Source organism: Lonchura striata, chromosome 14 (genome assembly GCF_046129695.1).
Source record: "Lonchura striata isolate bLonStr1 chromosome 14, bLonStr1.mat, whole genome shotgun sequence".
Classification (NCBI taxonomy): Eukaryota; Metazoa; Chordata; class Aves; order Passeriformes; family Estrildidae; genus Lonchura; species Lonchura striata.
Window position 1 is genome coordinate 7,808,541 of NC_134616.1, and position 12,520 is coordinate 7,821,060.

Here is a 12,520-nt window from a genome sequence, read left to right on the forward strand (position 1 = left end):
TTTAATGATTTTGGAACTGGCAAATAAAATATAATTTTCTGTTTTTAATGGGTTTGGACCTAGAAACTTTTAATTTTGTGTGTGGAGTTGGTGACCACAAATGCTTCTATGATCCTAAGCCGTTGAGAGCTTGAACTGGAAAGATTCAACCTCCAGGAAGTCTTGTCTTAGAAAGTTCAATAGTCTTGTTTTGGAGTGGACTCAGAAAGTACAGAAAGTAATTAAATGTGAATTCATAAAAAGGACTGTGGGACTGGAGCCTGTACTAGAAGCTGGTGAAGAGGACCCTTTTCCTGCACTCCAGCTGCTTTAGGATCATGGTTTAGCCAGAAAAGAGGGCTGTCAGCCTGGAGAGGCTGGGAGCAGGAGGATGCTCCATCTGCTGGAGCTGACAGCAGTTCTTACCTGGGAAGAGACAGGACTGAGAAGGAGAGGGAAGTTAATGAAATAATGAGTGAGAGCAATGAGATGGTGGGGAAGGAGACTGGAAGGAGATTTCTGAAGAAGCTTCAGAAAGAATTCAGGAAATTTTTTGCAAAGGAGATGCTGAATGCCCATACCAGCCATCTGCTGCCCTGCAAGAAGCCCCTGCTGCTGCACACAGGGCTCACTTGAGCAGGGCTCTGAAATGACAGATCAAATTAAGGTGTCAGGTAAAAAGGCTGTAGTGAGAGACTGCTGAGACATGAACCAAACTCTGGAGATGGTGACCTGGGAAAAACTACTGTGATGGTGAGTCACAGGGGGGTCTGAGGCCAGGGAGCCCTGAGTGCACTGCTTCTTTAGTGATCTTGGAAAAGATCATTTTGGATTGATGTTTCTATGAAAATCAGTTTGGAAGGACTGTTTTGAAAATTTTCATCCAGGAAACTAGGTAGCTATTAGAAACAAAATTAATTTCAGGGTTGTTTAAAAAAACCCAACCCCTTAAAAATGTTCCTATGAGCATTTCTGTATAGTTAAAAATGTTTCAGGCAAGCTTTGGCCAGTCTGTCTTCCTTAGGTGGGGACACAAGAGCCTGGATGTTAGTGTGGAGCTACGGGGCAGGAAGTATCCAGCCTTGTTTCCATCACCTGCCTTCCAGGTCAGACAAAGCTTGTGCCTGCCATGCCTGTGACCACCTCCAGGCTTTGTCTAGGTGAGAGCTAATCATGCTGCTGAGGGAAACCTGAAATCCAGACTCTGTGGTTGAGAGTAGACCCCTGCCCTGAGCTGCCAGAGAGTCAGTTTGTTGTCATCAAATGAGACCTGTCTGCTTGTGCTGGGATGATCTGGGATGATGGTCCTACCATTAAGATGTTGTGAAACTGTATACTCAACTTTGGAGATGCAGACTTTAATTAAATCTGGGATTTAAAAAATAAAATCAAAAGGAATGGGAGTTAAGGGGAATAAGGCACAAGCAAGGAGAGACATCAGTAAACTGAGAACAAGCAGAGTTGGTTTGTCCAGCTCCTGTCCTGGAGTTTCAGCAGGGCTAGCTTCAATAAAAGTACCATAAGGCATAGGCATTGGTGGAGAAGCACCTCCATCTGCTTTAAAAGCTGTGCTCCTCTAGAACTCTGAAATGCCACCAAATATGGGCTAGGAACTTCACTTTCACCAGCCACAGCACTTTCTGAGGATGTGGGCTGGCCAGTGGCATTATCTCACTGAGGAACATTTAATAGAGGATCCTTCTGCACCCCAAACCCTTACAGAACCAGCTAGTGCTATACTTTGTCTACTAGATGTAATTTTCCAGCTTCAAAGCTTATACTTTTATGAAATATGAATGAATGTGTGTTTATTTGCTCCTTCATTTCACCTTCCTGAGGGGAACTGAGGGTGCTTAAAACGTGCCTCCTGTGTATATATGTGTGTGTGTGTGTAGGATGGATTCTTGCCAGTGTGGATTAAAGAGGCAAAACAACCTAATTCTCAGTGCTTTCTATAACTGTCTGGACTGCAGACATCCAGAGCCCAAATCCCTGCCTGCTGCATGAGTATGCAAATGGCTTCAGGAGCAGGGGTTGCTCTGCTCTTGCTGAATCCCTGTACTGCATCTCAGTGTTCTTGTTCTCCTGGCATTAGGAATTTTTTTTTTGTTTGGTTTTAGTTTTATAAAGAATCTACAAATGATTCTCTTCTTTTGAGCCTAGACACTGCCTTCAGTGTAGAGAATCAAGAAATTTCTACATTTAAACTCTGTTGCAGCAACATGGTCATATTGATTCCAGTTACCAATAGCAGCATTGCTTAATAGCTTGAGTCCGAGCACGGACTTGGAGCTGGTTGCAACAACAGAGTCACCTTTTCATCCTGGAAGTGATGAATGGCTTAGGCATACTAGGCAGGAAAATAAAACCTGTCACTGGAAGACAGATGAGGGCAGTATTTCCCTTTAATGTCAGGACATATGTGTTCCTCTCTGAATAGGTTTTCATCTTATGTGGGCTGTTAAGATGCTAAGCTCCTTCCAGAGGAGCCTTGCCAAATGTTCTGCTTCTTCATATAAAATTTGGGATCCACATTGCTGGTGACACATGCAGAAAGTATAGGAAAAGCAGAGATTGTCTTCACAACTCTGAGAATTCATTAATGTTAAGGAAGTTTGCTGCCCTTATCGGATATTTTCTTTAGCATTTCTGTTTTCTGTTTGTTTGTGTTTTGGGATTTCTGGGGGGACGAGGTTGTTTTTTTAAATAATTATCTACAGTGGTGCGTTTCCCGTTTCCCTGCTTTTAGGAGGAGGAATAACAACAGGGAACTGTGTTAAAGAAATGACAGTGCCAAAGAAGTGGACAAAGGTCCTGCTTTTTGTGTGTTGATGCTGTTGCCTCTGTCTTTGTAGTTATCTTGTATCATGAGCAGGCTGCAAATGATATTTAACAGTTGGGATGGGGAAAGAACTGTCAGGACTGATACTATTGGTCCTGAAAGGCTTTTCCCAAAGATCTGGCTCTGACTTTTGCACATATCACCAGTGTTCACAGTGTCACACTATTGTTCTTGGGATGTTTAGAGTTTGTTCCCCTGAGCCATATAGTAGCCACAGCATTCCCACAGCCAAGGTGACTCTGTAAGACCAAGCCAGGCATGGTTAAATCCTCTCCCTCTTCTCACTGCAGTGCTGCAATGGATGAGTTCTTATTTTACCTCTTGGGCTTTCAGCTGACAGTTGGATCTCCTGGGCTGTTCTGAATGTGGCAGCACTGAGCCTGCAGTTCCAACTACTCGTCCGAGTGCAAAGATTCATTAGCTTGCATTTATCAGCTCTTGCCAGGGAAATGGTGAATAATGAAGCCTGGTTCAGGTAATGAAATGATCTCTTTCTCTCATCTGATTACATTGCTGCTTATTATTTCCTCGGTGTGTAATTTTACTTCTCTGGAAACTTGTTTTGTAAACACTAATGACTGTTCAGCTGTGGCCTGAAGTGAAACCAGCACTGCAGGAGCCTGGAGAGCTTTGTGGCCTGGCTGTTCTGCCTGTGCTTCACTGGGAGGGTGGGGACAGCTCCTGTGCCAGTGCTGGAAGGTACAAGGAGCCCCATCAGAAAAGGTGCAGCCCTTGGCATGCACCAGGAGCAGCTTATTCCCTTTGTTCAGGTATCAGTGTTGTGCTTCAGCCTGACTGCCCTTCATCTCTGGCACTGAGTTTCTCAGAGAGACATCTACCATGATACCTTTCCATTTATAATCAGTTAGCCAAGAAAAATACATATTCCTCTAATTTCTTCATTTATTCCTTCCTTTATTCCTTTTCTTCTGGAGTAATTATCTTAAACAAGCAGAGTACTGCAGGCTATTCCAGATGTTTTATATGAGAATTCTAAAACTGTTTTCTCTCTACTGGAATGACTTTTCTTGTACATCCTAGAATTACATCTGCTTTTTCCATGGCAGCATTCATTTGGCAGCTTGGTGTCATCCCGAGTTCACCAAATGCAGTCAGAAATCCTCATCCTTAGACCTGAAGAATTGACTTTGCACCATGTGCTTTTTGTCCCACTGATACAACATCAGAGGGTCTTCTGGTCTTCTTAGGCCCCCACTTTAGCTACTTCCTTTTCCAAATTGTCTTTGTCTGTGGAACCCCCCATTCTCCAAGGATAGTATTTGTACCTGTGAGAGACTATTTTGAAGGTTAAGCAAATGAGAGGTCCCAATCTAACGTGGGTAGCACACTGGAAACATCTCATATATCCATAATAAACTCTATTCTTGGGTAAATCTCTCCTTCGGTAAGACAGCTCTTTGCCATGGGTTGTGTATGTGTTTCCATGACATGCACAGTCCAAAAAATGCAGGACAGTTTTGAGTTACTGTTGAAGAATTAAAGTCCTGTTTATGTAGGATGTAATTTATTTTTAAGCAGCTCCTTGCCCCTCTGCAGTCATTATTCATCTTCTCAAGATGAGTGTCTCGTTTCCTTCCTCATTATTGCTTTGCCAGACTACATAGGAGCAGCAGGAGCTGCCTGGTACTCCCTTGAGCCAGGCACTGCACAAGCAAGGAGCAGAGGAGTCAGCAGCACGAGTGAAGTCATCCCTGAGCTGTGGTTTAACAAGGCAACAAGAAAACATTCCTTCACCAAAGCCCCCAGGCCACTATGTAGAGACTTGTGTGACAGATTTTCACTCTCCTGCCCTCTCCATGCTCACTTGGGTGGCCATGCATCTCTTAGGAGATGTTTCCCTGTGGTCCCTTTGGTCACATAAAAGCTGCTGGAAGCAAATCTCATCCTATGTGTAGGTCGTGTTTTACCCAGGAGCATTTTATTGTCTCTTGAGGAGGATTGTCAAGAAACAATTCATATATTTGAGGAGGCACTTGGCTCTGTTATGGTTGCTGTGTTGTTCATTACTGGTGCAAATTATGCCCAGGGCAGTGCCTCCCACTGTGTTACTTGAGATACATGTGCTTCTGCATTGATTATATATCTTTTCAGCCAGTCACTGAGAGGGAAATGAGGGGGTCCTAGTGATTCCAGCCAGTTTATTGGCCTGAATGATGGTATATGACTTCTCTGCAGGAGCTAAAAAAATTTGAGTCATCCTTGTATTAAAACAAGTGCAGGGAAAATAAATTTCCACACAGAATTGTTCAATCCTTTTAAATTAGAGGAGTTTTTTTTCCCTAAACTATTGACTAATGGACTGAGTTTTTTTGTAAATGCATCTGTTTTTGAAGACAATGCCATTTTTCTTAGGAAAGAAAATTATTAAGTGACAAGGGAACAGCGAGTCTGTCCTTGTCAATGTGTTTTTCTGGCTCAGCTGGGGAAACAGGTGTGGAAAACATTTAAATTAAATGGTTCTCCAAACTCTGAGTCAAAATGTAAACTGTTAAGATTCTGATGCTTTTTTTTCTTTGGGGTTTCACACATTATTACTCTACAGTCCAACTGTGCACCATTTCAGAAATCAGTGACCTGGTACAAACTCATTAGTGCATTATTTTTCCCTAGTAATAAAAGCTGTGACTGCATCACAACACCCCAAATATTTTGGATGATGTTCCATGGGTTCTGTGATCTTTGCTGCTCTCATTTGGCTGTTCCCTCATGATGAAGCTGCACTTGGGGCTACCCCATCTTTCAGCCCATGCATAGGCAAATGCTGCACATGTCAAGTTGCCCTGTGCTGGACCAGACTCAAGTGTTCTGAGTTGATGAAGACCTCATGCTGGTGCTTGTGTAAAGAACTCTTTACAAATCCTCAAGTTTGGTTTTGTTGTGAGATGCTGTAACTATTCCTTTGATTGACCTGGCCATGGTGAGGAACAGTTAAGGAGCTTTTAGTTCTTGGGATTTGCATTTGAGTTTCCTTAGGGTAGACTAATCCCTGATATGGGGAGGAGGTGACTCATCTGGAGAGAACTGAAGCCCTGAGAGTGCTGCTCCCTGGGGACCTGGAGAGGAGGGACAGCTCTTGGGCTGGGAGTCGGCAGGTGAATGAGACATTTCAAAGAAATTTGTTTTTCTTGCTGTGTTAAATTGTGTTGCTGGAGAACATCCAGATGCATGGAAAAATATTTCCTGACTCACTTAGAATTTCATAAGCCACAAGCCCATCTAGGATTGCTGTTTATCTTGTCTAGGAACCAAGACAGAGCTCTGCTGCATATTTAATTAGATGAAGGAAGGCAAAGAATTTTAAGATAAGATTATCTTCTGTTCCCTATCACAGCTCTCATGTAAGAAGTTTTCATGGCATGCAAACCAGAGTCTGATGGTAAGCCACTTGTTTTTGAGGACACTGAAAACAGCTTTGCAGAGTAATACTTTTTTTTTAAATATACTTATATGAATTCTTTTCTGTGTATGAGTAAAAAGATTAGTTATGCATTATTATGGAAATGAAAAAAGAGGTGTAAAGAGATATGTGGGAACCTGGGGCTCTTGGAGGAATAAACACTTTCATTCCTATGGCTGTTGAAAGCAGCAGAAGAAAGACAAGTGAAGAGAACCTGAATCCAAGTTTCTCATTGCTGCAATAATTGTAACAAAAATCAGACTTAAGGCACTGGAAATAACAGTATGAAGTCAGCCATAAACCAGAGCAATGGAGTTTCACAAACACCAACTGGGTTCATATTGTGATCTCTCAGTTCCAGTTCTGCAAAGGTTTTTGAGTATGTTTTGGGTCTGGCTGCTAGTCCTTGCTGTGGAGGCAGCTGAAGTAGCAGAGTTTGAAGTGGCAGAAGGGGCGTGAAGAGGACGCAGAACCAGGATGGAGTCCTGTGAGGTTTTCTGTTTAGTTTAAATCTTTAGTGTTGGCAGCAGTGTGCAACAAGTGCTGCAGCTACATATCACTCTCGCACAGAAACCAGAAATGTCATGAGTCTGCACCAGCACAGCTGCAGACCATCCTCTGCTCTGTCTGAGCTAGTCTGGTCCTTTGTGACTCAAAAGCCTTCAGATCTGTGCCCTCCCCTTGCAGTGAGGTCAGAGGAAGCCTGGGCAATGCCTGTATAGCTAGTCAGTGCTTTCTGTATTGTCCAGGGCTTGCTCAGGAGTTGGGTCCTGCTCCCCTCCTGGCAGAAGGGTGCTGAAGGCAGAGGTGATGATGCTTTAGACCCAGTTGTGCTAGTTCTGTATCTCCAAACAAGTTGTTACTCCTATTCAATCAACTCCTTACACATGATCTTAATGGTTATGAAATACTGGCTGCACTTTGGTGCACTGATGAGTCACTGATGAGTATCAAGTGATGGCTCAGTGTGGGGAGTGACTGGATGAGCCTCCTGCTGTAACTTGGGCAGGGGGGTGTGCACTCACTGAGATAGGCAGAACACATCTCTAAGGAGATTGGAGTTCATCAGGCTGCTCACAAGTCTACCTTGGTCCAAGAACATTCTCCATCTCTCTGCTGTTCAGAAAGGGATCTAAGTTGCTCTGGGCCAGAGGGAGAGCCAAAGTGTTGAAGAGAAATTCCTGGAATTCCTAAGACAGAGGTGTCTATAGCTTTCACACACTGCACTAAAACTCAGCCTGTCATTAAGCATTCATGGTTCCAGACAAATAAGTAAAATTGAGGAATAAGTAACTGCCTTTGTGGTTTTCTGAGGACCTCTCTGTCTTTGCACTTCCAAATGCTGGCATAATAAATCCTGAAGTGCCTTTTTGCTCACAGCAGACATGATTAATACAGCTGTTAGCTGGTGTGTCTGCTAGAGGAAACAATTGGCAACCCCTAGGTGGATAAGCAACAGAGGCCTGCAACCCCCACAGTTTTCTCACCTTTTGAGAAATTAAGACATAATATAAAAATGTTCTTTTTTATCTCTTCAAATCCATAATCAGACACAAGCACCAAAGCAGCACATCCCATCCACTGCCCACAGCCCCTCCTGCCCTTCTGGGACTGAGGGATGTCCAGATGTACAATGCCTTTTTTCACTCAGCAGCTCTTCCACAAGATGAGAAGGGAGCTCGTGGGAATGCTCAGGCATGCTGGCCATAAACTTCAGGCTATAAATGTGTCTTTCCTCATACTCATTTTACCACAGGGAAATCCTGAGCAGGACACAAATATTGTCTCTGACTTTACCAGCTTTTCCTTCTGCTTTTTTTAACATAATCACTTCCACTGATTTCTTCTTGTTTGCAGGTCTTGTTTGCATGTCTTGTTTGTCAGCACTATCCAGACTTTGTGGAGGGCAAATACTTTATAGGTATCACTACATTTCAATGACAGTTTTACTGACTGACAAATCTACATCAGCTGAGGTTTTTGTTATGATTTCTTAGTTTACTGTTTTAAACCTGAAGCATATCTAAAGTATATTATTTTGCTAGGAAAGTTTGCAGTCTGCACATGAGATGGACTCCCTAGACTGCATTTATAGGTACAGACATCAACTTTATTTTCCTGCCACCAAACCACATTTATTCTGAAATGCAGTAAACACTGCTCCTTTTCAGAAAATCTGTTTAAAGCAACTGATTTGCAAGATTATTTTGTAGCTGAGAACTCTAACAGCTTAACCAGCTGTGATAATTAGCACTCACTAAGCCTGTCTTTGGGGAAATACAGAACACTGTCTTATTTTAGTTCTTCCATAGTAAGGACTGAGAAAAAAATGTTCATAGCCACTGTTCTCCTGAGCAGCTTCTTGGGATGGAGAGCCTCGGGCAGAGTCGGGGCTGGGTGTGGTGATTTCTGCCCGCCCAGCTCCCAGGGTGTGTCATTTTGGTAAAAACACAAGTGATAAATTTAAGGGCTATTTTTACTTTAATAAGTCCTAGAAGCAGCCTCCTGGACTCCTGCCCAGGCTGGTGGGGCTGTGGTGGTCCGGGGCAGGATGCTGGGGAGGCTGCTGGGGCACAGCGCTGGGCTGTGGCAGCGGGTGGCTCTGCTGGTCCTGTGCCCCACCAGAAGTGCTAGCAGCAGAGCAGAGAATGCCCAGGACATGGCTTTGCAGATGGCTTATCCAGGTGAGTAGAAAGCCTTGGTCACTGTTTCGTGCTGCAGCAAGGAGGAAAAGGGTATTTGCAGGAAAGGGTGAGAAAATTATTCTCATTCTCAGCCATGGCTGAGTTACTGCAGTGCTTTGTCTCCTGGGGCTACAAATGCTCCTGGGGCAGGGAGCACACCCAGAGCTCTGACCAGCACAGTGCACAGGGTTGTAAAGCTTTTTCTATTCTATAGCTGTTCTCCTATGGCAGCAAATATCAACTGATACTTCATGTCAGGGAATATGTCAATTAAAACAAATAAATGTTCCTCCTCTTACTCAGCTGCCAGGTCTCCAGAGGAGGATCAGTGCATGTCCCTCCACGTGCAGGGCTGTGCAAGTGGGGGACTTACTCCCCTCTGCTTCCTGCTCTGCTCCTTGTCAGGTTACAGCCACAGCTTGTGCCAGACAGTGGCCTGGATTATGAGGCAGGGAGCAGGCATTGTCTGCTCACAGATGAACAGGCTTCCTGGTATGGACACAGTTTCTCTTCTTAGCCTGCACCACTACTTTCATATGTTTTTCAGGGTCTCTCTGCCATTATCCTTGTTGTTGCCTGTTATTGGGCTTGTTTCCATCAAGAGGAGCCAGAGTACTTTTCTCACTGTGCTGTGGGTGACAGCATGCAAATGGCATCACCGTGGTAGCCTGATGGGGTGTAATGTATCATCATTAGAGTGCAGTAACGTGGTACCCAGCTTGCATGAGAACAACTGTCAGTCTCCCACCAGGCTGCATTTTAGCAGACATCATCTCTCCATCAGTGATTTCAGGAGAAGCTGTTGAGGAGTTAGCTACTTGTGCTGCTGGCAGTTTGCTTAACTCACTAGTTGGGCCATTTAAAAGCACAATGCTCACAGGGTGCTCAATGTTGCTGTGGGCTTGGGGACTTCAACCCCACACCATTTGCCCTCTTAATCAGGAAGTTTAGAGGAGAATTTTAGTTTAAAACTACCAAAATTAAAGGAAAGAAAGTCAAATAAAATAAGCTGCAAATGTAACAAAGCACTTCATACCAGCTGCTGAGTCTTTTTGACTTTAGAAAGCACATTTAGCTTCCACAGAATAGAAAAGTGTAATTTTAAACTTTCAATTCTTTTCCCTCTGTACCAACAGCTCTTTTTCCTTTTTGAAGCTTAGCTCATTGCTTTTTACAAATTCTCTTACAGGTAAAGAAGCTTTCAGGAATGAGAGAAGGCCTACAAGTTTTGATAGAAAGGTGCTAGTATGGTCAGGACGCTTGAAAAAGGAGGAGGACATTCCCAGGCACATATCGTAAGTGGACCTGTCAGAATGATTCTTTTGGCAGTGAGCACACAGATTGAGACCCCAGTCTGCATTACCCAGAACTGTGCTCTTGTGGGGGTTAGTGCCTCCCCCATGCTGGTGTCCAAAAATTAGCTGTAAATAATTTTAACTCTTGTAACTTTTTGTTATTCCCTGTGAGGTAAACTGGATTTGCTTATTTTAGTTATCACAAATTTCAAACTAAGCTGAAGCATCTTTTGCAAGACAAGTGGCTTTGAAAGTCAGAAGCCACCATGATAAGATATCATTCAATCTGGGTTTTTACAGGCTTTTCTAGGTTTTATTGATTAGTGGTTAATAATGCTGCATAAATTTTAATTAGAAGCTGGGGCTACATACAACTTTGGTGACAGACCTGTGCAATGAGTTCCTCCTGTATGGGCTGTGGTTTCACCTCCTTGTTGAGATATTTTCTTAAAGGATTGTCACTCAATTTTGGAGTCCTAATACTTCTGACCTGTGACATCCTGGTTCTCCTTCAGCTGTCCTTCCCCTTGCAGGTGTGAGTAAATCCATGGATGGATATAATTTCAGGGATAGCTCATTGCCATGCTGCAGTTTCTTGCAAACGTGAATCGTTGGTATATGCCAGGAGTTACTCATGGAAGGTGGTGGAGATTTTCCAGTGATGAATGGGGCTGTTCAGCTGCTTGGGAAGAAAACTCCTGGATGGTGCAGTTGTGTGCTCTGACCTGGTCAGCCTCCCACCATGGGCAGATGCTTGTGGGGCTGATGCCAACTGCCTGGCAGAGGCTGTGCTGTGATAGGCTTTTAATTCCCTGAGGGTGGCATTGCCTGGCTCTTGTGGCATGGCCCCAGTGTCTCCTGGTGCTGCACAGCACCCCATGGCCTGCCCGCAGCACCTAAAGGTTGGTCCTTTATTATTATAGTGGAAAGACTTTCCCATGTCTGTCATTTTACAGGTGTTCACTCTCTCACAGAATAAAATAATACAGGAGAGTAGGAGTTTTTAATCCTATTATTACTGATGACTTTTAACCTAAATCTTTTCCGCACAGGCTATTTTTTTCAGTTCTCCTTTAATCGGCTGCAGAAAGTGAAGGCTGAATGCCATTGTACATTGACAGGAAGTAGCTGCAAGACTTGAGCATTCATTACCCATCTTCCCATGATCCCATTTCACACATGCTGCTGCAGAATGGAAAATCTGCTCTGTCCTCCACAGGTCTGAGGTCCTTGACACCGCAAGGAACATTGCCAGGATTAAGGTTTGCTACGTCATGATTGCACTGACTGTGCTGGGCTGTGTGGCCATGATCATCACAGGCAAAGAAGTGAGTATTGTTTCTGAAGGAACTGGTTCACTTAATGTATGGTCTATGTATGTTCTTTGGAAATAAGCACTGGGTGACAGATAGGTTTGAGAATACATACACATGGGCAATGTATGCACAAGGTCTGTATCACCCCTTCTCTAGAGGAGACACTGGCATTGGAAAGCACAACCTGCTGTTTAATGTTTTGCTCCTGACCCATGCTGCCATAAACCTGTGCAATGCAATGCTCTATATGACAGTGTCTCAACAGGAGCCTGGGCCAAAGATAATGGAATAACTCATACAGTGTCAATGGAACCTCATTGTGCCTGACATCTGTCAGCCATGAGGCTCTTGTGGTCCTGCCTGCCTGGCCTGGATGCCACCATGGTCACCAAGAGCTGTGACTCTTCTCCCTATCCCACCCCACTGCTGGGTCTCCAGTTTGACTTGCAATTCAGAGTGCACCTGTAAACAATTTACAGTGTAATTCTCTTGCTAATCAGAGCTGCAAATGCTGAAAATGTGGTATAACAAGAAAACAGATTAACTTCAATCACTGCAAAATATCAAAAAGGACAGTGAGGTGTCAAAGGAGGTGGTGCAGACGTGGGGAAATTTAGTGGTGGCAACTGTGTGCATGCAATGATTTCCACCAAATCATTTTCAGGCTGTGAAGAACCATCAGACTCTGCTGAGGGTGAATGCAGAAAAAAGGCCAAATGGAGGGCTGCAGTGGAGAAAGGTCAGGAGGCAGCTGTCGGGAAGTCACAATGATTTGGAACAGATTTATTTTAACATAAGAAGATCAGTGATTTGCTCATGTGGCATATGGACCTGTCTTCCTTTAACTCTTAAGAGCTTTTTCACTGAAATTCTCAGAGCAAAGAGAATTGCTTAAAAACTGCTCTGTCCAAACTGGGAACCCCCTATGGAAACTGCTTTTTGTGGCTTCTGGTCTTTGTCACCAGGCCCAGCTCATATACAAAAAT

General features: G+C 43.8%; 1 protein-coding gene across 1 annotated transcript; it reads left to right on the forward strand.

The window, feature by feature from the left end:
• The first annotated feature begins 8,790 nt into the window (after nucleotides 1–8,790).
• Nucleotides 8,791–12,305, forward strand: LOC144247123 (protein FAM162B-like). The gene is given in 5 exon segments (XM_077786631.1): nucleotides 8,791–8,923; nucleotides 10,113–10,218; nucleotides 11,438–11,546; nucleotides 12,199–12,232; nucleotides 12,235–12,305. Coding segments are annotated over 5 exon segments (453 nt in total).
• Nucleotides 12,306–12,520: the final 215 nt, after the last annotated feature.